Source organism: Acipenser ruthenus, chromosome 27 (assembly GCF_902713425.1).
Source record: "Acipenser ruthenus chromosome 27, fAciRut3.2 maternal haplotype, whole genome shotgun sequence".
In the NCBI taxonomy this organism is placed as follows: domain Eukaryota; kingdom Metazoa; phylum Chordata; class Actinopteri; order Acipenseriformes; family Acipenseridae; genus Acipenser; species Acipenser ruthenus.
In genome coordinates, this window is record NC_081215.1 from 15,607,774 (window position 1) to 15,633,314 (window position 25,541).

General features: G+C 40.1%; 1 protein-coding gene across 3 annotated transcripts in view; it reads left to right on the forward strand.

Annotated features, from left to right (window-relative positions):
* The window catches only part of LOC117432103 (leucine-rich repeat-containing protein 56-like), a 30,791-nt gene extending 12,833 nt beyond the window's left edge, over positions 1–17,958 (forward strand). For 2 of the 3 annotated variants that reach the window (XM_059002019.1, XM_059002020.1), the window contains exons 7-13: positions 5,494–5,671; positions 8,360–8,569; positions 9,177–9,241; positions 10,691–10,827; positions 11,411–11,619; positions 12,419–12,770; positions 16,484–17,958. In XM_059002019.1, coding sequence (XP_058858002.1) covers positions 5,494–5,671; positions 8,360–8,569; positions 9,177–9,241; positions 10,691–10,827; positions 11,411–11,619; positions 12,419–12,770; positions 16,484–16,673 — 1,341 coding nt within the window. In that variant the 3' untranslated portion in view covers positions 16,674–17,958. Of the gene's footprint in view, positions 1–5,493; positions 5,672–8,359; positions 8,570–9,176; positions 9,242–10,690; positions 10,828–11,410; positions 11,620–12,418; positions 12,771–16,483 lie in introns of those variants that run through there. The other variant, XM_059002021.1, reaches the window with a different exon arrangement.
* The last annotated feature ends 7,583 nt before the right edge of the window (positions 17,959–25,541 follow it).

The following is a 25,541-nucleotide window of genomic DNA, read 5'->3' on the forward strand; positions in this document are numbered from 1 at the left end:
GCAGTATCACGAGGAAAGAGGTGGTGACCACAGATGCTTCCAACCTTGGTTGGGGTGCTGTCTGGAACGACCAGGGTGTATGGAAACCCCCATGGGAGGGTCTCCAAATAAATGTTTTGGAACTGCCGGAAGTTCATCTGACCCTGCAGCAACTTTCCCAGCAGATACAAGGGAGACAACGCCACGGTAGTGGCTTATATCAACCACCAGGGCAGTCTCCGGTCTCCCGGTCTCAATCGTGTTGCCCAGAAGCTTTTGTTATGGGCTCACAAACACCTGCTTTCAGTCAGTAGTTCACCTGCCAGGGGTGAGGAACTGGGCGACAGACCTTCTTGCGAGACGGCTACAAGTGGGGTGTCTTCCAAATGTGTGTCAGTCGCGTGCACTGAACCCCACACTTGCCCCATGGCAGATATACTGATATTTTTGCAGGACCTTTTTGATGAAGGGAAATCTCCCTCCACACCATTAACGACTATATCGACACACATCTTGGCGGAACAATTTTTTTAAGGGTGCTGGAAGGTTAGACCCCCTAGAAAGGACCGTTGTCCCTCTCTGGCGACTCAGTGTAGTGCTGGACGCACTTGCAAGACCGCCATTCAAGCCCCTTCATTCAGCTGATCTGAAATTCCTATCCTCAAACACAGCTTTCCTGCTTGCTATTACCGGCGTCATTCGTGTAGGTGAAATGCAAGCATTCTCAACGGCAAAAGCCTGTTTGATTTTTTCCGGACAGAACTAACGTTACTCTCTGCACTAATCTTGCTTTTCACCCTAAGAGCATTTCTGCTTTCCATATCAACCAATCAGTGGAAATGGAGACCTTCCATCCACCTCCTTTCCAGTCTAACAGAGAGACAAAACTCCATATGCTCTGTCCAGTTAGAGCACTGGCGTATTGTGTTGACTGCACCCAGAGTTGGTGGCAATCCGAGCAATTGTTTGTTTGCTTCGGGTCTAAGTTCTACAGACAAGCCTTGTCTAAACAGCGGCTGTCGAGGTGGATTGTAGACACGGTCAGGATTGCATACGATCTAGCCAACCTGCCCCACCAGAGCAGGTCACTGCACAAGAGGCCTTGCTACCTCTTGGGCGTTATTCCAGGGCGCATCTGTCACAGACATTTGCACGCTGCAGTATGGGCCACACCTCATACTTTTACCAGCAGAACCCTGGTTTTGGTACCAGAGTGTTAAGGGCAGACATGTAACCATTACCCTTTAAGGTCACTGCATTCTCTCCAACGCAGCAGGCCTGAAGAAAAAATGGCGCTGGTCCCAATGTGACAGTCGTCTTTATCTGCTGGGGCAGAGACGACGCCCGACACATAAGGGGCTCTTAAAAGAGCAGCTGATATAAGTGCTCAGGTAATTCGGGCTACAAGAGATATATCCCATGCAATAGTCAATAAGTCAGGGAACGTTCCATTGTTACCCAGTACAGCTAGATAGCAGTACAGTATTTATTATTTTTACATTTCACAGCTACCCTGTGTTATGTATATTATTTAATTGAAACACCACTAAAATAAAGATTTTCTTAAAGAAGAATTATTATACGAATTCACATTTTATTTGAAAACTGGACAAATGGACAAACATATTCAGTTTAGCAAGGGGCTACTGTATGGTTATGAAAAGCTTTTCGATAGAAACACATTTTTTATTTGGGGGTGAAGGTGGGGGCCCCACTATAGATTTAGATGGGATTAAACTGCCTTTCAGTTATAGGAATTTTCACGGGGAACTACATACAGTCAGCACTCACATATCTGACCCTATCAAATTTTAACTTCAGAGATGGTTAAACGCGTGTGACGCATATCTGATTATTTCATTTTGGCCCGTTCCAACCCTTTTTTCAGGGAACACAAAAATGATACAATATCAAAAATACATATCTGAAAAGACTGATAAGTATTCCATTTGGATGTACTGTATTGGTTTTGTTAGTACAGTACTATATTTTCAACAGAAGAAGTATTTTAATTCAGAACGATATGATAATGAAAATGTCACTTGCCAAAAGAGACGACACGTGGATTGTAATACAGTACATACTTTTACATCTGATACCTATTGTAGCAGTATGTAAAATTCCCTGTTAACGACCCAACAGCAAAATTAAATTAAAATGTTACCCATGCACAGAACTCTTGACCGGAGTGTCGTTGGTTCAATCCCAGGTGGGGGACACTGCTGCTGTACCCTTGAGCAAGGTACTTTACCTAGATTGCTCCAATAAAAACCCAACTGTATAAATGGGTAATTGTATGTAAAAATAATGTGATATCTTGGAACAATTGTAAGTCGCCCTGGATAAGGGCGTCTGCTAAGAAATAAATAATAATAATAATAATAATAATAATAATAATAATAATAATAATAATGAGCAGTCAAGACTGGGGCGTGGTTCGGTAGCTGGCAGATTTATTGTCTCTATCTATTAATTAATTGCAACTGCTTCAGACTGATTTGGCATGCAGAAAAAAAAAATGCGGGCTGCGACGGATATTCAAATAAATTGTAACATTGAGAGATGGGCTTTGTATCACAAAAATGGTGACGGAGTCGGAAATCGCATGCGACGGGTAAGTGCATTTGTTACAAATATCTATAATAGGGATTGATTTTAATTTTAATACAAGGGCGGTAAAACACGACTGACGTGTATCTGGGTAACGGATATCCGAGTGCTGACTGCATTACATGGCAATGGATATATTTCACGGAAATCCGTGATAACCATGAAATAAATACAGCCTTACTGATGATTCACAAGGAGCAGTCTCAAAAGAGATGACTCTACTCTGGAGATCAGATGTGCTGCAGATTTTCAACCTCATTAAATGTGGTAATCATAAGGATTGGTCATTTATTCCTCTGTAACCATTCAAATACCTGACGTCAAATCAGTACCGTCCTGGTGGCCTCTGTTTACAGTGCTGTTGCCAGTGTTACGGCACATGTTTCTAATGATTTACAAACATTTAAAGGCTCTGCACAATATTAACATTTCTGAAGATGTAGGCAACAGTCACACAATTGCATTTTTTGTTAATGAGTGCACTAGCTGACTTCTATTTGAAATAACCTTCCTCAAGGTTATAAGTCAGAGCTTATGGATGAGATCATCAGCTTTTACTGCATCTCATTGTTCACAGGGGATTCGGTATCTGTTTTGTTCTCTGCACTTAGGAGAGCAAGACCTCATAAGAGAAGAAGGCTCTTCTGACCTAATCTTGTTTTACAGTGTTAATGGATTTCTGAGGTGCTCTATATTTTCATTTATTACTTTACACAAATTGATGGGGGGATTTATCAGTATTACATTTATTTTCCATGTTTTAGACAAGCTTCTTAGAGAATATTGTGGGCAGGAAAAAGGCTAAAGTTATTTATAAAATAGTAGACGCAAGTACATTGTTTTTCAAATTGTTAATAAAGTTTCCTGATGGATCCAGAACACTATGTTGTTTTTATAAAGCATTAATTATCCAAATTGTGTCCAGCCATTGTTAAGATTTAAAAGTCATGGGATATTCTTTTGGTATAAATGGGTATAAAAGAATGTTTGACTTTTTTTTTTAATATTGCAGCCGGTAAAGGACATTAACGTTGCAACAGAGGCAAGGAATAGGCTATGTCATTTAAAAAAATGTTTTTAATGTTTTTACATGAACTATACTTTTTATTGTGGTACTGCAATTCATTTACCTTTGATTCCCATTTGCATCGCACTGTACTCATTGTAGTATACATACAGTAAATAAAAGGGATTGGTAAAACATATTTATATAAATCAAAATTCCTGTGGCTGTGAAAAAATAACATTTGTGATGTGCCCTGGAAGCCCAAAGGGCGTCGGACCCCAGGTTGGCAAACACTGGTGTAAATAATCCTGACCATTCGCATATACAAAATAATAATGATGGGTAAGATTTACAATTATCATATGGAGAAAAATACAGTTTAAAAAACGTTTAAACTGATTAAACATGTGTCTGCTTGACTTCAGGAACCACAGTTAACAGTGGCCTCAGCTGTACAAGTCTCAATTTGCTTTTATTGTTGGAGGTACTGTGTCCATATCTTTGCCAGCAGGGGGACCCAGAGATAAACTAGTTGTGTTTTGTTTTTTTAGCCGGCTGGAGTTTATTTACCATCTGGATACACTACCAGCCTGCCCGAGTACTAATTTGAGACTCCTGTTTTGTCTTTGTGGGTCCCCACTGGGGCTTGAACCCATAGCCTCTGCAGGGACTTGCACTGACCATTAAAGAAACTATAGAAATGAGCTATAATGTAAACCTGCAGGTTATTGAGAAATGAATATGAGGTCAGACGTTTCGTACTGGAGAATTAGAAATTTAACTGCATTAAGATTGTTTAATCAATATTTTGAAGATGTATAGCACATACTATTGATTCTAATATTTCATAGACAGTGTACAATAGTCTTCTATGGATTTTTTGGGGGGACATTTTACAAGATTGAAACCTGCCTGTCCTTACTATGTCACTCTGTTGCTCCAAAAATCAATTCTTCTGTTGCTAGCCTACTGTTACATATTACAGCTTCTGGCACAGTAAGCAAACCAAAAATGGATTTTAAAGGAAATCGTTTTATGTCGGAGATTAATGTTAGTGCTGTACATATTTTTCTTTTTAGATATATATATATTTTTTTAACTAAACGCTTCTTGCTTTTTATGTACTGTCTGATTGTTGTAACATAGTCATCTAAACGATTTGTTACATTTCTGGCAAGTTTTGAATATTAAATGAAAATATTCAACACCACACCGTTGCTTACCATTCCCAGGTTTAAAAAAATTGAAATATTTTTAGAAAGGTGTGTAAATATAAGGGTGTATATGAAAACCATATTTTAGGTACAGATATAATCCCACAAGATTCAATCTTTTCTTTAGAAAAGAAAAACAAGAAAAACAGAAAAATCTAGAGCTTAAGGGGGGCCTCTTGGTCTGTCTGTCTGTCTGTCTGTCACTTTTTTTTTATTACATCAGTACGTTTTTGAAATTCTTTATCTGAAGTTATTTCACATGTGCATACTGTGAATGTAGTCCATGATGACCTGTAATTTTATGGTACTGATTGCTGTAATTTTGTAGTTATTGCTTTGGTGGAGGATGTATGTTAGTAACTAATTTATGAATAACTGCAAAGAATGAAAAGATCTTCAGCACAATGAAAAGGGAACGAGTGATAACACAGCTGCCAATAAGGGGAAAGACAATATATTTTAAAGCCTTATTTAAGTCATATAGGGACTTCTGACAATTTGACACAGTCTGCGGTTTGCACAACATTCAGCACCAGTCAGAAAACAAAACACTGCAGCTAGCAGAAAGGATCTGGGTTGTGCAGGGGCTCATTTGAATAATGGAGCATATCAGTATCAAACAGCTGTGAATAAATGTGATAGCCTCTAATCTGGTTAAACTGGTTGATTTTGTTTTGCATGCAGTCCTCAGGGTACAGCTATAGAGCCGCAGTGAAGGAACTGGTCCCGCACTTGAAGTATTTGGATGACATCCCTGCCGATCACAGTGCTGCACCTCGCAGCAATAAACCTAATGAGGACTGGATGATTGTAAAGCAGTCCATCAAAGACTGTAATTCGACAGAAGACACTGACAACCAAGGTAGGGATTGCAGTATGGAAGCCAGAGTCCATATATATATAACCCTGGGTTAGGAACACATGATTTTATGCAGAACTACTGAAGTTGGGGCATTTGTTGTCCAATTTACCACACTTCTTGATTAAAGAGTAAATATCTTAAAACTAAGTTTAAGTAATTGTGTTATACATTGTTATGATGTTTGCTATCATTCTAAGTGGTTCTTATTGCAATTACTCAAACGTTGCCTTTTTCTATTGCTTGATAAGTCTGTGTTACGATGCTTTGACAATGAGTTCAAGAGCTGCTCTTCAGTTCTGATTGCCTATCATAGACATGTAAAATAGGCTAGATAGCCAAGGAATTAAGGCTCATTCACACTGGACGTGGCTCAGGCGGCGTGGGCGGTGCGGCGGAAAGCAGATTTTTTCACTGACCGTGGCACTAATATTGACGGGGGCGGCACGCACAGCAAGCAATTTTTTGGGGTTTATAGACACAGCAGATTTTAGCAGAGAAGGGAGAAGGAAAAAATTGATCCAATCAATGAAGAGGCTTTACTGCTGATGTTCTTAAACAGAAAACGAAACTAAAAAGGAGAAAGTGGGTACATGAAATCAAACAAAAAAGAAAAAGGTTTGGGGAGTACCACCGTTTAGTTCAAGAACTGAAACTGGACAGTGCAAGATCCTTCCAGTACTTCAGAATGAAAAGTGATCAGTTCAAGGAGGTGCTTGATAGGGTGGGACCAAAGCTGCACAAAAAGAATACCAACTGGAGAGAAGTCATCACTCCCTCTGAGAGAGTGGCTGTTTAAGGTAATCACACAACTTTTTTTTTTTTTTTTTTCAACTTGTAGAAAAATAAAACAAACAAAAAAAAGATTAAATATAAAGTAAGCTAAACAAATATTTATTAGACACTTTTTACAAAACCTTTATTTATTCTAACATTTCATTTTCACAGATTGTGGTAAGTACTCATTTCATAATGTGATTTCTGGGTATAACAATTCTGTGATGGTGGGTTCGGATGGAACATTGGAAGTGGGAGGGATTGCATAATATTAATTGCTGGAGAAAACTCGACTTCATTTATGAGCTGCTGTATACCAAGTTTCACTTGCGCTTTCTTCAGGGGTAGGACTAGGAGACATTTCAATGTGCAAGCTGGCTGAGCAAAAATAGCTCATCTTCATCTCACGAACTGGTATTTTTATTCTGTAAATATGCCATCAGGTGTTTCCCAACGGGTTCATCCTTATTTTTTTGACGCACTTTTATTTTCTTCTTTTCTCCTTAGCAACTTGCTCCTCTGTCAAGTTGCTGAATGTTCTGTGAGCGAATTATAAATGTAACAAAAAAATAACTATTCATAGGTTGTAATGCAAGCATTTAAGTGAAATTGCAAATTATTATTATTATTATTATTATTATTATTATTATTATTATTATTATTATTATTATTATTATTAGGTCAATGTAATCATTAGATACCACAAAAATATATTCTTTCAGAGTGATTATAAAGCACATTTCAACAGAAACATGTTGCCTGTTGGTATAGATTTGGTTTTTTATGTATGTATCTTGCTGATTTTTCCATTTATTCCGCATTCTTCGACTGCAAAAGTAAATAGAAATAAACATTGTAAATAATCAAATGTTTCATTGCTACATTAAGTATCTATGAGCCTTTGTAGGTACTTATCAAAGGAAGATTATTTTAAAACAATCGCCTTCAGTTACAGGATGGGAACATCAACTGTCTTAAAATCAAAGTGCATCTGGGTCAACCCCTGGCTTAAGGATCTGCAATCGGGGTGGATCTTAACAACGAAGGGAGCATATGACAAAAACCTAGGTGCATATTTTCAGAAATATGGTATACAAAGTTAAATACATAACAGTAATTGCAGACATCAGTGTGTGTTATAATGCAGTGAGCAGATTTGTTGAGGTTCTGATGTGATGGCCTCACTGACCGCCTGAGAGGTTCTATGTACCCAAATACCCAAAAATTCTCCACACCCTCTACCTCCTGGGAGTGAACCGCTTGTCCTACCAAAGTCTTGCTCCTGTGGACTAGGTTTATTAGTTATAGTGTGCATGATAAAGTGACTGTAAATGTATGAATCATGCTCAATTTACACCCTATTTTTTTTAGTTTAGGTGCACATTTAAAAACCTGTCCTGTCTCAAATGTGCACAACGGGGGGAGGAGAATTCACATGTGGATGTCTGCAGCTGACAACAAGGGTTTAAGTCCATAGCGTTTTTTTCTCTCTCCCTTTATCCCTTACTATACTAATACTAAACTTAGTATAACCTTTAATTGAAAAAGAAAGTTAGCGCTTCTTAATGACAGGATATGCAAGCCGTGCAGGCAGCATTATAAGAACCAATCAGAGTTCGCGAATTGCCACGTGATCGCCTGTGTCTACAGAAGTCGCTCAGGAGGGTGCTTGGAAAGTAGAGCCCTCTACTTCAATCAACTGGTTGGACAATTGCTCGCAACTGGTTGCAGGGACATCCACATGTAAGTGACTCGGTTGCCATCAACTAAGTTGCACACCTGATCGCTCATTGACCTAGCTGCATTAAGGCACACAGATAGTACATTGTTTTCATTAGGAAGGTTGAGAAGTGTTGTTGAGTTGAGCCTTTGCTCTGGCTTGCAGGTGCTCATTGAAGACCTGTTTCTCCACAGACGAGTCTGTAGCTTCAGGAAGGCCCTCCTCAGGGCAGCATCCTCGCTCGTCCAGGCCCGGATCGGCCAGGAGGCCCTGGACAGCACAGAGACCGGCCAGCGCGGGGATGCCTGGGAGCAACCGGCCTCTGTCAGCCGGGGGATTACACCCTGGGTCTACAGGCTCTGATGAGACCATGCTGGAGGAGGATGCCAGCGACTTGACACATGGTAATCTCCACTTGCAGTGTTGGGGATTGGTCTTCAATTGGAAATACTTACAGATACATTTGACACTCCAGGCATCATCCCATGTTCATTATTAGATCTAAGGACTCATCTATAACTATAAAACTAAATTCAGAAATACTTAATGAGTTCAACGACAAACGTTTTGACGAGAAGTCTTTCTCAATGTCTTCAGTGTAACAGATCTAGGGACTGTGCGGACCATACACATGCTTTAGCTACTGTATATTGACACCCAATTTGATAGATACTGCCTACCGTATGCACCTGGTAGCGCTTCATTTTGTGGTTGGATACACACGATAGACATCTGAACAGAGTTGTCAGTAGAGGTTAATTCTGAACAAGGGGTACTTAGAATACTGCCAGATCTGCTGTCTTGACCATTATCATTAAAACTTCCTAAAATAGCTTTTCATATCAGAGATGTCATATGTCATGTGATGCAGTGTTACGCAGAAGTGTGTGCTGCATATTACAGGTGTTTCCAACTTGAACTGGGATTGTCAATGGGAATTCGACTAGGTCAGACCTGTTTCAGACATTGCTCCCCATGGTATAAAAATCCTCCATGTCATTTATTTTACAGGTGTTGGACAGGTCATTTGTGGGAATCCTATTAAAGCCCTACGTGCAAGAAGGCAAAAACTGAATGTAAGCTTTATTGTATTGCTTTCTAACTTCTTTTAGAGACCTTAAAGCCCATTGATACTTCCTGGAGTCACTGGTGTTCATAGTTACTCCTAGATTTGTCTTTTTCAGCCCAAACAGCAGCAGAGGATGGAGTGTTGTGGAGGACTGAATTATAGAGGCTGTCATCGTTCAGTAGATCACTCATGTAGCTTATCTCATGTGACTCAGATACCAAATAATAAAATGTTGTGATAGATTTTTTTATCACTTCAAACAAAACGGGCACCTTGCATTTGACTTTCAACTTTAAAATATGCTGTTGCCACCATCTTGTAGACTGGTTGGGTTTGGGGGCTTGAAGTGTATTTAGTAATTCTTACCTTGAAATGCATAGCTATTCACCAAGATTGTATTGTTTTTGTTAAAGAAGTGTTTTTAGTGCAGATCATAACTGTATTTTTGTAATCATATAATCTAAATTTCTAGACAATTCACAGAGCAAAACTTCAACGTGATGATATTCTTGCATTAAAGAATACTATTACATTTTAATTAGTTATTGTTAATACCTGTTTACTACATACATGTAATTCCTACATAAAATAAATCCTGCATTACACAGATTATTGTGTTTTATGTGGTGGTGACTGACTTCAGAAAAACTGACATCATACATGATATGGAAGTCGCCCAGACCCACTATTTACTATACTGGGACTTAATTTTAAAAAGAGCACAGTGTTTTGATGCATCTTTTTTTCCATCTAAATCTCTGCCTGGTTCTGTTTTCCCTGAGATTAAATTAAAGGTCTAAGTGTTTTTATCTGTTATGTTGCTGATGAAATAAAGTTATATGGTTGTATGGTCATGGCTCCCATATGCCCCATAATGCCGCTACAGTAGCATTAGCATTCTACTTGTAAGGCAGAACACAAATTGCAAGTCATATCTATGGCTCCCCAGCAACAGCATTATAAAGTGGGAGCACTGTAATATATAGATTCTACAACTTTGATGGTGTTTTTTTTTTTAGTTGGGCTTTACACTTACATGCATGTATAAATTATATTTTATTTAGCTAATTAGAAGATGTTTGGTGTTGACAACCTAAGAATTAGTAGTTCAATTACATTTTACCTACACAATTACTGTATTTGCTTTCACTATTTTTGTTAGGCATTAAAAAACATAATCTTTTCTAAGTTAATATTAAAGAGTAAGTAGTGGGGTTCCAAAAAATATAGCGTTATATATCCCCACGTATGCACTAGGGTTTGAGATCTGTCCTCTAAATCACTGCAGGAAGAGCGATTAAAAAAAAATAAATAGTGTTCTGGATTTTCTGTTCCGTGTTACCTGATTGACAATGTGGGCAATAATCCTTACACTATCAGTGCACTAGAGTTGCCATTTTGAAAATAGCTTTGAAACAGACTTTAAAGTAAATAACTCTAAACATATAATTTTCAGCTGGCTTCTCCATCTCCTCCAAATCCCTTTGCACACTACAGCCACAAACCAGAACACACCTTCGACATAGAACTTGAAAATAGGGGTCGAGAGGACATTTTTGCTGAACTGAAGGCATGGAGGATGGAACATAACAAGTAGGAACTATTTATTCTTTTTTCAATTCTAAATGTGTGTATTTAGTTCTAGTTAAATATAAGGGACAATTCCACTGGCTTGCCAGTGCCAGTCTTATCAGTGACCATTGCAGAAACCTAGTTTTTTGGTACCAGAACAGGATTATATCATATGTTCCACATAGATACGTTTAGACATCATCCTGAGCAATATATTAAAGTCAAGATGAGTCCCACTTTGTGTTATTGTAATATGAGTTTGCAGGTTGGTACCATAAATACTTACTTACAACCAAAATGAGATGCACTTGTATTCGTTGTTTCAACTGTTGCTGAACAGAGGTTTGTGTATTATGATAAAAAGTAAAACATAGGAAAAGCTGATGAATAAGTGTGATACTGTATATCGTTGCTATGAATGCATGCTCTCCCTATCACATTTAAGTTACCAAAAGCCCATTAATGATCATTTTATGATATTGCACTGATAATGTAGCCTAACATTTAGCATGATATTGTGGCCTGCATGATACATGTTGTATTCTGAATGTAGTACCCCAGTTGCTGTGTGTGAAACCTTGATAATCTTGTCCTTTTATTGCAGGCGGCTGGATGCGATTCAGAAGGAGCGAGAGCCCCAGGTGCTGAAGATCTCCCATAGTGATGATGAGGAGGGGGAGCAGGATCGGTACAGCCTGAGTGACAGCGCTGAGGAAGATGAGATCAAGGGAGCCTTGAGTGATGATTGGACTGCCAGGACATCTCCAGACTCCTCATTCCAGTCCTCTGGATACCCCTTTCCTCCTCCTCCTGGTAAGATCAATGCACTCCCACCTGCTACTCCATGTTTCATACTCATGGCAAACAATGCCTTGGTCATTTTTGCCTTGAAATACATTTCAAGCATTTGAATATTTGTTCCACAAATAGCTGGTAAATAATTAACTTGAAATCTATTATTATTATGTGTTTATTTAGCAGACACAAGGAGGTTAAGTGCCTTGCTCAGGGTCACACAATGAGTCAGTGACTGAGGTGGGATTTGAACCGGGGACCTTCTGGTTACAAGCCCATTTCTTTAACCACTGGACCACACAGCCTACTACACTAGGTTAAAGAAATCTGTTTGCAGGCTTTACTTTCAGATAGTGTTGCACTTCCTTGGTAATTTCACCTGAAAGTTGAAATTGTCCCCACCTCTTCAGAGCCTTCTTACATGTGAAGGGAAGGCAAGCAAACTGAAACCTTTCTTTTACCTAGTGTTAGCTAAAACCCCTTTAGAGGGATCCTTTATATCATTTGTATTTTCCCAATATGTAATTTCTTACCTTTATTATCCCATCATGTGTGTTTGGTATGATTCTCTATTATTTCTGCGTAGATCATTATTTTACTAACTACACAGTAAAAAGGCTGATTGTGAGGAAGTGAGTATGCCTTAAGTGTAAAAATTATTACTTTGTAATGTATCGAGAAAGAGAAACTGCTTGTCAAGTACAGACAATCTTTGTACAACACACAGACTCTAAATTGTTTTGTAAGCCAGTTGTATTTTTTTTGGAAGAATGCTAATAAATATAATAAATATTTTAATTATTATTATTATTATTAGTGGCCCTAAACCTCTCTCCGAGCCCCCCAGTTTGCCCATCTCCCCCCTGTCCCCTGGGAGCTCCCTCTGGAGTTCGGAGGACCCACAACCTGCAAGCGTGGCGCCTGAAGATCCCGGACCTGGGGCAGCAGGAGGGAGTACAGGGGCTGGGACAGGGAACAGGGACACCTCCATCCAGAGCACAGACTGGAGCGCTACACTCAGATGAGAAGTTTGCCCTTCTGGATCAAGAGAATTCAACCATAGAGGTGGTGAGGCCAAAAGTACATCAGCATCTGAGGGCCAGTCTTTCCAGCATGGAATCCACCAGGCCTGTTTCTGGACCAGCTGCTGTAGGACCCCGGATTCACAAGTAGGCATTTTAGAAAATTCTGTATGCTGTGAAACCCCACTAGTCCCAGCTGATTGAAAAGAGATATTTGGATATTGAAATTATTACTGTAAAATTGTTAATTTGACATCAAGTAATCTCCATATGTAATTGTAATACAGGTGCTTTAAATTTATTAATGAAAGTGCTATACTGCACTGTAAAGACATAAAGGAAGGATTACTGCATTTTCTGTAAGACAACAAAGTAAATGTGTTACAGGGTACTGTTACACAGTAGACGTGTTTGTAAAATGAATGGTTCCCTTTCAAGTACGAAATGTAACCATTACCGAATGGGTATTTACCTCCTAAAGACCCGAATCCTGAATACTTTGCATGTGATATTTAAGCGAATCGCTGTAATAGTTTTTCTGTTTATGTGTATTTGTGCATAACAGCCTGAACCGGTCTTAAACCAGTACCGACCCAGTGCTGAAGCCACCGAACCAGTACTGAAACCCGTGCGGAAGTCATTGAACCGGTGCCGAACCGTCCCAGTTCCGAACTGGTGCCAAAGCCACCGAACCAGTACCGACCCGGTGTTTAGTACACCAAACCGGTACCTAACCGACCCGTTGCCAAGGTCATCAAATCGTTCAATACATAAGCAGATTGAGGCAACAGCTGTACAACCCTATACTGTACATTGCATTGCTTGCTTCTTGCATCATGCCCAGGTTCTATCCCTGTGAGACATGCAATGCCAGTCTGCCTATGGAGGACAAGCACAACAGGTGCCCTTCCTGCCTGGGGCCGGAGCATGCCAAGGAGGTACTGGTTAATCACAGCTTCTGCAAATTTTGAGCCCCTTCAAGCGCATGCTTGAGAAAAGGTTATCCTGCAACTCAAAGGAACATTCTTACTCCTGCTCAGTACTCTCCCCATCAATCTCTCTTAGAGAGGTTGCTGCGTTCTCTCCCCATGGCTTTGTGCCAGGGAGAGCGGAGGATGCACCCGGGAAAGCAGTCCAGGCAGGAAACTGTCTTCCTCATCCTCCTCGAGCTCTGCCTCTCCTTCCCCTCCCCCGCATAAGAGGAAGAAGAGTTGCCGTTCCAGGCGATCGGCAGACTTGGAGCAGATGGAAAACATCTGACAGCTGTTTCACACCAGGGAACTGTTCTTGCTGAATTGCTGCAGGAACACTTGGCACCGCTTGCCCCCTTGGGGCCCCACGGGGCTGCAAGCACATATTGGCCACAGGAGGACATACTGGCCATCGGAGCCTCTGAGGAAGTCCGAGGACGTGGAGTCGGACAGAACGTCCCCAGCGGTAAAGCTCTCCCTGACGGCAGAGCTCATACCGCTAATCAAGAGGACCACTGCAACCTTGCACGTGCCCTGGCCTACAGCAGGAGAAACAAGGTGCTCCATATAGCCCCATACTGGCCCAGGAGAATCTGGTTTTCAACCATAATGCAGCTCCTGAGCGTCCAGCCGTGGAGACTGCTGACGTGCCGCAACCTGCTCAGCCAGACACGGGGGACCTCATGGCATCCCAACCCATCGAGCCTGCAACTCTGGGTTTGGCCCCTGAGTGGCTGCATTTTAGTCGTATGGGACTTTCCAACAGGGTTATTGACACCCTACAGAATGCCAGGGCAGCATCCACGTGTTCCCAGTACGGATACAAGCAGGACATTTTTGATGAGGGAAAATCCCCCTCCACGTTAAAGGTCTATCTGGCAGCTATTTCAGCTTGCCATGTCAAGATTGTCTCCCCAGGAGCTCACTTCCTGGCGGGGCAATTTTTTAAAGAGGCTTGGCGACTTCGTCCGCCTATGAAGGACATAGTCCCTCGCTCAAGGCTAACCGTGGTACTTAATGCACTCATGAAGCCTCCATTTGGACCCATGCATTCAACTGAGCTGAAATTGCTATCATTTAAAGTGGCTTTCTTGCTTGCTATCACCTCTGCAAAGCGGGTGAGTGAGATGCAGGCATTCTCTATCATGAAAGCCTGCTTATTTTTTTACAGAGGACAGGACAAAGGTCACGCTCCGTACCAATCATGCCTTCTTGCCGAAGACTATCTCGGCTTTCCATGTCAACCAGTCTGTGGAATTGGAGACTTTCTATCTACCTCCTTTCCAGTTTGACAGGGAGCGACAGCTCCATATGCTCTGCCCAGTTTGGGCCCTGGCGTATTATGTTGACAGGACAAAAAGTTGGATGCAGTCTGAACAATTTTTTGTCTGCTATGGGGCAAAGTCCTGTGATCAAGCCCTGTCTAAGCAGCGTCACAGGCTCTGTCAGGATGTGAGTGGTGTGTGGATAAAAAGGAAATATCCCAAAACAATATTTTATAGTGCAAAAAAGTCTGTTCTTTATTTTACACTTTGTTTAGAAATAATAATAATAATCAAAAATGGTAATAATCCACCCTATACCAACAATGGTATAGGGCAAGGTTGAACAGGTTTCAGTCCCAAAACAAAAGTCCAACACTCCAATAGCCACAATCCTCCGTGCATGAAAACTGTGCTGTTTGGTACAGTACGTGATGCGTGTCTGTGTTGTGCAGTGCAGTGAGGGTAGTGCACAAGGTGTGGTGCTGACTCTGTGGCTGCAGCTCCTGACTCTCAATTCTCCTCTGCAAGACAAACAACACTTAACAAACAACAAACAAAACAGCGCTTCGGCTCAGGTTTCACATTCAGCGTGAGGGGGCTGTACTCGCGCAACTGGGTCCCCTTTGTACAACTCCTCCCTGCAGTCAGCCCAGCGTCATGGTTTACCCAATCGCTGCCTGACCCATATGTGACCGCAATGGAGTTCTTTAGAGCACTTGCTCTAAAGATGGCTGACTTCTGGTTTCTACCTACCGTGTCAGTCAAGGGGAAAACATACAACCAACCTTACACAGCGCCTTTTCTGGTTGGGAGGGAGATTTACAGCTCAAATAGCTTTGGTATAAAGTATTCAGGATTCATGTCTTTAGGAGGTAAATACCCATTCGGTAATGGTTACATTTCTAGTTCAGGGAACCAGGGTTATGATAATAACCTAACATTCTACTGTGCTGTATAGTATGTCCAAGTTTTGTATTGGATGTTAATGGATGTTAAAACCCAGAGGCAGCGGTACAGTCTTTTTTAGGTTCTTATAATAAATTAAGACTATCAATTTACAAATCCTCAATGTATATTCTTCTATAAGGTTATTTATTTAATGTTAATTAATACATAGATAAATAATTAAATAAAGTGTCCAATTTCCTTTCAAAATAATGCAGTTTAAAATTATTGTTATGTGATAGCCATTCTATTTGCAGGGCTTGAAACTCACACTAGCCCCAAACCTGGTCCTGTGTTTCTGAATTTCCCTTGTTTGGGTATACTATTCTAATGCCCATGTACCAGGAGTTTGAACAGTCAGGCCTGGTAAATCTGCTCTGAATTGATCGCATTCGCATCACAACATGAAGAAGTCACACCAAAGTCTGTACTGATTTAATATTAGGAGCTTGGAGATCCAGTATAAGGGAGGAGCAATTTATTCAACATCATTGGCTCCTGATCATTAAAATAATGTACTTAATTGAAGGTAGTTCTAAAACCAAGGACTATGAATATGGCAAGTGTGAGTTTCAAGCCATGTGGATTACATGTTATGTTGGTGATGTTATTGTGCGGTGGTGAGTCAGTTATACCAGTCTTTACTGTCAAATTGACATGGCTGTTTTTTGTATTAAAGAACTGCAGTTGACAGAAGCCCTCAAAAACCTATTGACACCCATCAGCCGATCATCCGCTCTTCTATAAAAACACCTGAGAGACCCTGCGTACCGCACGCTATCCGCCCACTCACAGCAAAGGCTGCGCTACAGAGACTGCCTAACAGACCTGCTCTCATTCCTGGATGGGGAAACACTGACTACAGCTAAGAGCTCACAGAACAACCTGCAGGCAAGAAGAACAAGGGGACTCGTAATGCTGGCTTGAGACTGTGAGCAAGAAATGCAGGTCCCAGCATCATGAACAACGGGTGTGCTATACTGTATGCTCTAATCCATTTATTTCTTAACATCGACAGCGATTATTAATGTATTGCTCTGTAGAGTATGTGAGTCAATATTGACTTTTCAGCAATTCAGTAGGACATGTATTGCATATAGATGCAGTTTTCATGCTGCGCACAGATCCTTTATTAAATTGTAAACCATCAAAAATATACATCTTTCCCAGTGATTGATAGACCCACTTTGTAGCTAACAAAATCAGTCAAAACCAATAAGTTATTAAGCTCAAGTGTAATCTATTGCAGTTGTCTCCAAATCATCTTGACATTGTGCATTGTTAGCGGATTATATGCATATTGGTTGTATTTAAACTAGTTGAAGGGTTTTGACTGCACAGAGCTTGTTGTATTTAGCCTTTAGTTCAGTATAGACTCAAGACAGTCCTATAGACTCAGGTCCTTCCTGCAGAACCATGCAGGGCGTGTGTACTGGTGAATGCTGTTTCATGTCCATCACAGCTACTGTTAGTGGTTCTTTTTTATTTTAGTAATAACTGAAGCAAATGGTGCATGTATTTAATAAGTCCCACTATTTTAAACTGAAAAAACCCTTGTTTGAAGAGTGTGTCGATGCTTGACAGTAACAGGAGTTCACTGTTTCTTGTTTGACTAGGTAGCATTCTAATTTAATTAGGATTTAATACAACTCGTTCTTTGTATATAGCGATTATTCACAAGATTAAAAAATGGGATAACATTTAACTCACACTGATCACTTCAATTGTGATTTGAATGAGAAAAAATAACCTGGACTATTAATAGTACTGCTAAACTATATCTTTTAATAGTACCATAATGGATACCCGGGTATTGAAGTTAAGCCAAGGTTTTTTCTAAAGCCAACTTTTTTGGGGGTTGTGATCATTCCATTTATACAGCATGTCTATTGTTTATTGCAGTATGGTCTTAAACATGCAGAACGGCACGTACATTTTATTTGTGTTTTATAAGTCCATTTTAAAAAATCTGAATTTGTAAACTATATATCAGATCATTTAAAAAGATTTACTTTAGATCAGATCATTTAAAAAGATTTTTTGACCTTTAACAAAAAACAAAAAGGCTGACTGTATAATAAATGTTTTTGTTAATGCTTTGTTTACACCTTGTACTACAGAATGTATTTATTTTATAATAAAAAATATTTTAAAATGGGGTCTCAAGTAATGTATCAATTGTGTATTTGTCTAATGAGTGTGTTTCAGTGACATGGGTCTACTTATGGTTGATTGACATGAGTTGTAGCTTCATATTTCTGTAATTTATTTCCACTTTTGAGAAGTATTCCTGGGAATGTATCAGTTATTATTTAAAAAATATATATTAAATCAGGTGGAAATCGGTAAAAAAATAAAAAAAAAATCCTAGTTTTTTTTATATAAATATGGGGGATATTAGTGGGGCATGTCCTCCTGTATACCTTGGGTTCAGTTGAAAGAATGCCATACTTTATTTCTACCCAACAATGCTGCACTAGTACCCTAATAGCAATGACTGCTTTCAAGATGCTAATGAATTAACATTCCAGAATACACCTTGCAGAGTCTAAGCCACATTGTGTCCAGACTGATCAGGACCAAACGGTGACCTGATTTTGGGTGGCCAGGCAGTATATATCAATATTAGTTCAAATTTAAAAGTTTAGGCAAACTTTGCAGTAGAAAAAAAAAAGAATCTGGCCTTTAAAGTACAATATAGATATACATTTTTCTGAATCTTCATAAACAATCCTAAACAATTCCCCTGATGCTCCCCCTGGATGCACAGCTGTGCTTTTGCCTTTTAATATTCACAGTCTGTGATCGCCATCTGCTGGCAGAGTTTGGTTTTATTTTCACAAAGAAGTGAGAGCTTGACACTTTTCAAATGGATTAAGCACCTGCCCCCTACCTTCTAATGACATGCACATCAGCAGTGATTGGTGGATAGCTAAGGAACTTGAAGACATATTTGGGGCGGGCACCATTCTGAGCATTCAAAGCTCCTAAAGGACCTTTAGCACTTAGTCTGTGTATCTGAAGAGAATAAAACATGGACATAAAAACCTACTTAATAATGTTAATGTCACCCTCTGGTTATTATTGGGAGTGCGTAAAAGCCGGACCAAGACAAAACTACCTGGACGAGGCATTAAAACTGCTCAGATCATCTTAAATAAATACATCAAATTATTACTCCCTCTCCATGCATTACATACCAAAAGGAATTATCATTATGGCAGTTTTTCTAAATAAATGTTTATGTAATAATTATCACTTGTGGTGCTGAAGACAGATTCATGATTGTTGATTCACGAATCCACAATTTGTGCTACGAATCCACAGAAAAGTATTACACATTTCAAACATAACACTTAGAAAAGAGCTTGTCATTTCACTTTAGCATTGCATTTGTTTCTATGCAGGAAGCCCACCAATCATCCTCATTACGTATTTGATTAGCAACTCCTGCGCTCATGTGTTTTAGCGTTTATAATCCCTGCAGGCACCAATTTGTGGGAGAGAGGAGAGACTGACCTCTGAGGAGGTCAGGCACGTTTGGAGTTTGTTATTCTTCTGAGCTAAGTGCAAATAAATCTATGTGGTTCTGGTGAGAAGCTAGAGGTCATGTTTACTTGGTCACTGCTTAAAATGAACCACTGTGCATAGAAGTAATGTTACTAGAACTTACGCTGATGTTACCAAAAACTTTTCACAGTCTGTGGTTATTTATTTTAGTTATACATTACATTCGGGCATAGTGAACAGTAAAAATACTGCTCTCCCATTGTTTTCTTCGGAGGTCAGCCATCCTGTTATTACTGAATAACGGGACGGCAAATAAAGCACATCTGAGATGACACTAGTAATTAATGACATCTGTTCTAAAACATAGTTCGCCCTAATACTTTAAGTACAACAAAGAAACTAGGACCAGAGGCCACATTCGGAAACTAAGTGGAGATAGACTTACAGTAGAACAGAGGGTAGCAAACAGTCCTTTACACAGACTGGTGAGGGTACTGAAATGGGCTACCTAAGCGTATTGTTGATGCTAAACTACTGGGATCCTTTAAGACCCAACTTGACAAAATGTTTAGATCAATCAGCTATTAGGAGCCTGCCGAGCAAGAGAGGCCATGTACTAATGTGTGTATGTACCAAATCATCTGCAAGGTTTTAGGCCAAAGAAAGAATTCTTCAAAATACTGTACATTCTTATAAACACAGCTTCAATGTTATCTAAATATTGTCATAGTGCACCCATGCTTTAAAATGTTGAGGATTGATGGGCTCAGAACAGGAAGGTAAGAGCGCAGCACAGAAATATTTCAACATCTCTGAGACAGCCATAAATATTAATGATATTTACAACCAGAAAAACTGTGCTCCAGGCAGCAGAAGGAATGTTCTTTATGCACATAGTTCTGCCTAGACTTGTGCACCCTACCGCTGCTGAGACGTGCACTAGCCCATACACCATATTGTATGGGTGCTTCAATTTGTATGCAGAGAATGTCTCAAGAATGTCCAGAGCAGACACGGGACCTGTATAGTTGACCCAAAAGACACTCACATACCATAAGAGACAAGGCTACCAGGCTTAACCAGCATGAGCTGGAGTGAACAAGTGTGCTTTTAGTTTGGATTAAACAGAAATACAACGGAAATACAAAATCTTTAGGCAGCGGATTCCAAAGCGTTACTTCCACACAGCCAAAAAAACAGTCACCAAAATTGCTTTGTTTAAATCCTGGTACAATCAAGACACCAGTCTTGGTTGATTACAACTGGCACTCAGGGACGTGAGGACGTAAGAGCTGAGTGATGTAAGAAGGGGATGAGCTGCGTAGAGTATGATAAGTAAGCAGCAACATCTTAAATCTAATACAGGATTTGACTGACAGCTAATGATGGTGAAAGAGCGCTGGAGTAATGATCTCAGAGTGTTTAGAAAAAATAGTGGCAGCACCATTCTAGATTCATTGCAGCCTGTTGATGGTTGGAAAGTAGACCAATGAAAAGCGAGTTACAGGGTTCACCTCAATCAAAAAAGATTAGCAACACAATTCCGGACATAGGAGAACTTGGCAATTTATGTAATAATGTTTTAAAAACAGTATTACCTCTTTAAACTATAATAAATCGAATGGTCTAGCAGGACTCTAACACAGCAAAACAACAACAAAAGGAAGACAAAGGGACTGGCAATAACGGGCCCAGCAAGTAAGTATAAGTCCTCTGATGCTGTGTGTGCTACTGGCACCATGTGCATATTTTAGGAAATCTTGGCCTCAATTCATGTTTGGCAGCAGTTCTAGGCTGGTGGTATGAATGGAATAACAGGAGGAATACCCAGCTAGGATACCTCATTTTCTTATTTTTAAAGTTGAAATATTGTACATTATATAGAAACCAGATATTGCTTTTTTTGTTTATGGAGGTCAGTTGTTCCCTTATTACTCAATAACAGAACAGAAAATAAAGCATAGCTGAGAGATGACACTGTTAACGACACCTGTTCTAAAGCCACTGTGTCCCTGTTTATAAACATTCTCTGGAGGTGCTTTTATAAGGGAGAATAAACTAACCTGGAAAGCAGCTGAAAATGATTCCATGAACTGCAAACTTGATTTTTTTTTATCTTTAAAACAGTCCTGAAAGTTCTAGGAGGGCGAATTCTGACCCTGATTTCAAGTTCTGGGAGGGCCCATTCTGACTCTTTTAAAGCCTATAAGGCCTCAAAGTGCTGTACCAGGAGCTTCAAAACATTTTTCAGAACATTGTCATTTACACTGGATACCCACGCTCTGCCTCTCCATGCAGCTCCAGATTGTCCAGCATTTTTTTCTGAGAATGTGGGCACCATGTGAGCTTATAAGTGGTGGTGACTTCATTGAGAGGTCATTTAAGTCTTTAAATATTGTGTCGTGATTATTACTCAAAGTATTTTTCATCTCTGGCTTTGCTTTATAATACAGTGGTTTACAGAAGGTAATCTATGTGACATGAGTGCTCTCTACAGGTTTAGGGGAACTGCGTGGCTGGCTATGACCTGCTTCGCGCCAGCAACAAGCAACACAGTTTTAGAGGAACTGCCGTGTCTGCGAATGACCGAGTGTCTCCCTTGCTAAATCCATGGATATGTGGTTGCAGGGTGACTTAGGGGAGGTAGTTAGGAGAGCATAGGGTCGCATCCTGGCTGTGTAAGGTCGCCAATCCTTGCTGGAGATTTCACAGGGAGTGTTGCATAGGTAAAATCAGCAGAGTGGCCTACACCGCTCTACAATGGCCCCAACTAGCCAGAAACCTGATGGGGGCATCTTCAGGGCTGTCCTTTGTCCACCAAGGGCTGGTAGCTCGCCAACATCCATTTATGAGCCCCTGGGTTTAGAGACTTGGCATTGGGAGCAGTGGGCACCCACTGAACTTTCATTCTCCTGAGCTGTTGTGAGCAGTGAGGGAAAATAACATTCAAAATTAGAGTAAAATAATTGGGCGCCGTATAATAAAAAAAGAAGAGACAGCACTTTTTTTGTATAGTCAATGGTCTATCTGTTTAAATGACTTGTACTGGTCCCACAGTGGTGACCAGTTTGTTTTTCTTATTTCTCTTGAACAGTACTCAATTACAAAGCCTGCAAGTCGAACTATCCAATTACTGTACGTATATTTTGTATAATTCTCTATTGCTGTTTAGATCATTTTTTCAATCATTGGGGCTGCTTCTGAAGTTTCTGAAGTGAGGTGGTTTTAGAGAAGACCACTAGGGGTGCACAACTGTACCCACCCATAGCAACTTAGTAAATGGAAAATCTCTAGACAGAAATCAGTTTGTAGATGGTATATCCCTTTAAGTTAGCACTCCTAGGATGCTAGGTTTTTTTTATAAATTTAGTCGTATCCAATTAGTTTTTATTATTTTCTCGCCAATTCGAAATGCCCAATTATTTTCAGGCTCAGCTCACTGCTACCACCCCAGCGCTGACTCGGGAGGGGCGAAGATGAACACACGCTGTCCTCCGAAGCTGTCCTGGTGCGCGGTGAGCCGAGGACACCCTGGACACCCTCTATAGCCTGGACTCGAACTCGCGACGTCCAGGCTATAGAGCGCATCCTGCACTCTAGCGAGTGATTTTACTGGATGCGCCACTCGGGAGCCCAGAAAAATGCTAGTTTGGAGTCTATGTACATTTTTGTGCCCTTATTACAATAACCACAATTATAAAGCTGACTCAGACAGACAGCTCAATTAATTTCCCAACTTGCATATACAAGAAAAGAAACATACAAGGCAGAGAGGAAGATGACTCAACATTGGTAGCTAGCTTTAAGATTCACACCTTACTCATTTGTATAGCAGCACAAGTGCCTGATATCATTGTAGAAATGTGTTGGGAAATATTATGTTAGTTTTGCAGTGTATATTATTATTAATTTCTTAGCAGACGCCCTTATCCAGGGCGACTTACAGTTGTTACAAGAGATCACACTATTTTTAACATACAATTACATTATTTTTTACAAATTATTTTTACATATAATTACCCGTTTATACAGTTTGGTTTTTACTGGAACAATTTAGGTAATCCCAGCTGGGATTGAACCCACAATCCTCCAGTCAAGAGTCCAGAGCCCTAACCACTACTCCACACAGTTTCTGTTTTTCAGAGTTTGTATACTGTACGAAAAATACATTGGGCCATAGCAAACCCAAGTCACATCAAAAGGGGTCCCAGTTAAAAAAAGTCTAAGAACCAGTAAAATACATGGTTGAAAAGACAGACACAGTATTACACTGAGTAAGTTGTGATTAGGAAGCGGTGCTCCACATATACAGTATGCAAAACTCTAAAGTGTGACAGATACTGTAGATATGCAGGCCAGCCTCCACTATATCCCTGTCACCAGGGATATGCATCTCCAGCAAGGATAATAAAACATAAGAAGAGGTTCTGCTTTTCCGACAGGCTGAAATACAGTATGTTAATTACATACAGTACACCAGAAGAATTATTCCTTCAAACAATACATTTCATAAAAAGACAACTTCAATAGTTTTGCTCTTCTTTATAGTAAAAGAGCAATATAGAGACTGTAGCAGTCAAATCATAACAATAACAGATAACTAACATAGACCCCGGTCACACTACTGGGCTACCTCAGGGGCTGCCTCAAGGGTCGGCCCATATTTAGGTCTGCAACCCTGTTCACATTTGTGGTTTAAGGCACATATGTGGCTGAAAAACAGGCCTAAAATGTGGCGAATAGCTGTTTTTTTTTTTTAATAAAATGATAACCTGACTCAGAATGGAAGAGCTAATGCAATTATACAGCAATTCTTGATTTGTTGTGGATATTTCTTATTAATATATATTTTTTCAATGCAGTCAGCACAGTAGCAATTTTGTAGCAATATATATTATTGATTATCTTGACAGTGTTATGGTGCATCAACGATCTTAATATTTGTGGATGAGAACATGTGTGTGTAAAAGCAAGCAGCTAAAAGAAATAAATCAGCATTTTAATGTAGACACACATTTCTGTAGCTATGTACATCGTTGCATGTAATTTACTTTACCAATTGCCTGACCAATCGCAGGTGGTCTCTCAAACCTACTGCATGTTTCACTCCATTTTAGGAATTGTCAGTTTGGTCTTCCCACCCTACTCTCACAAGACCGAGGATACCTCAGGGCTGTTGACTTCCGACAGTCAAATACATTTTTATGGTGGGATTTGTCTCAGTTTCCCCATGGATACAGAGCCGCCGGGTCAGCTGGTCCCGGAAATGTTGGCCCACCACGCGGGGCCTAACTCCAGGGGGGCGTTGATAGTCCCCGGACCGGTGACGATACGTCTCCTCGGTGACGTTGAGGTGTTAGAGGATCGTCTACTTGACCAGGTCATAATCCACCATGACTCGGTAGATACGCCTGTGCTTCCCCGATCAAGAAGAAAGATCAGAAGAAAGATATTCAATATTTTTCAAGGCTTCAACCAAACTTATCTGTTTCCATTTGCTCACCACTAAATAAACAGTACAATCCTATAAGCTTAAAATGTCTGTTGCTTCAACTGATCGCAAGATCACCAATAAAGTGTCTACGTGTCAGTTTGCAGACAGGCTTCAGGGCGAGGCGTGGGGAGCTACTTCAAGGTCCTGAAACATTTCATACTATATGTAGACAATAATGCTATATATTAATTACCATGAAGAGATTCTGTTGTCAGGAGGTTTAACTGTAATTATGTGCCTGGATGATAGATTAAAATCATATCTGGGATGTGGATGGAAGGATGATACTAACCAAACTAATTTTGAGCCAGTAAAACATGGCTATAATTATATGTTTCATTGTATGTACTGTATTCTCATTTAAATGCTGACATAAATTGTGGTTAGCTGATGTATCTAAATGTTCTTGGCGTTGACCCTGATCCAGACATGCAGGCACAGCGTGTTAATATGGAGGACGGCCTTGAAAAGAAAAAGCTTGCAATAAGATGAAGCATATACGGAATGAGTTGTATAGTTCTGTTGCAGGAAATGTGGGGGTGTAACTGCTGTAGCTTGTAAGTTATATATATGGAATAGCAAAAGGGAAGCATGCATGTAAAAATGTATTGATATATTGGGTACAATTACACAGACAGTTGAAATTGGTTTTGTTTGCTCGGGCTGGAGGTGCTTGTGTTGTGTTTTCTACTTGCATAGCGGAGTGTTCTTGAACACTGTGTTGGGTACATCC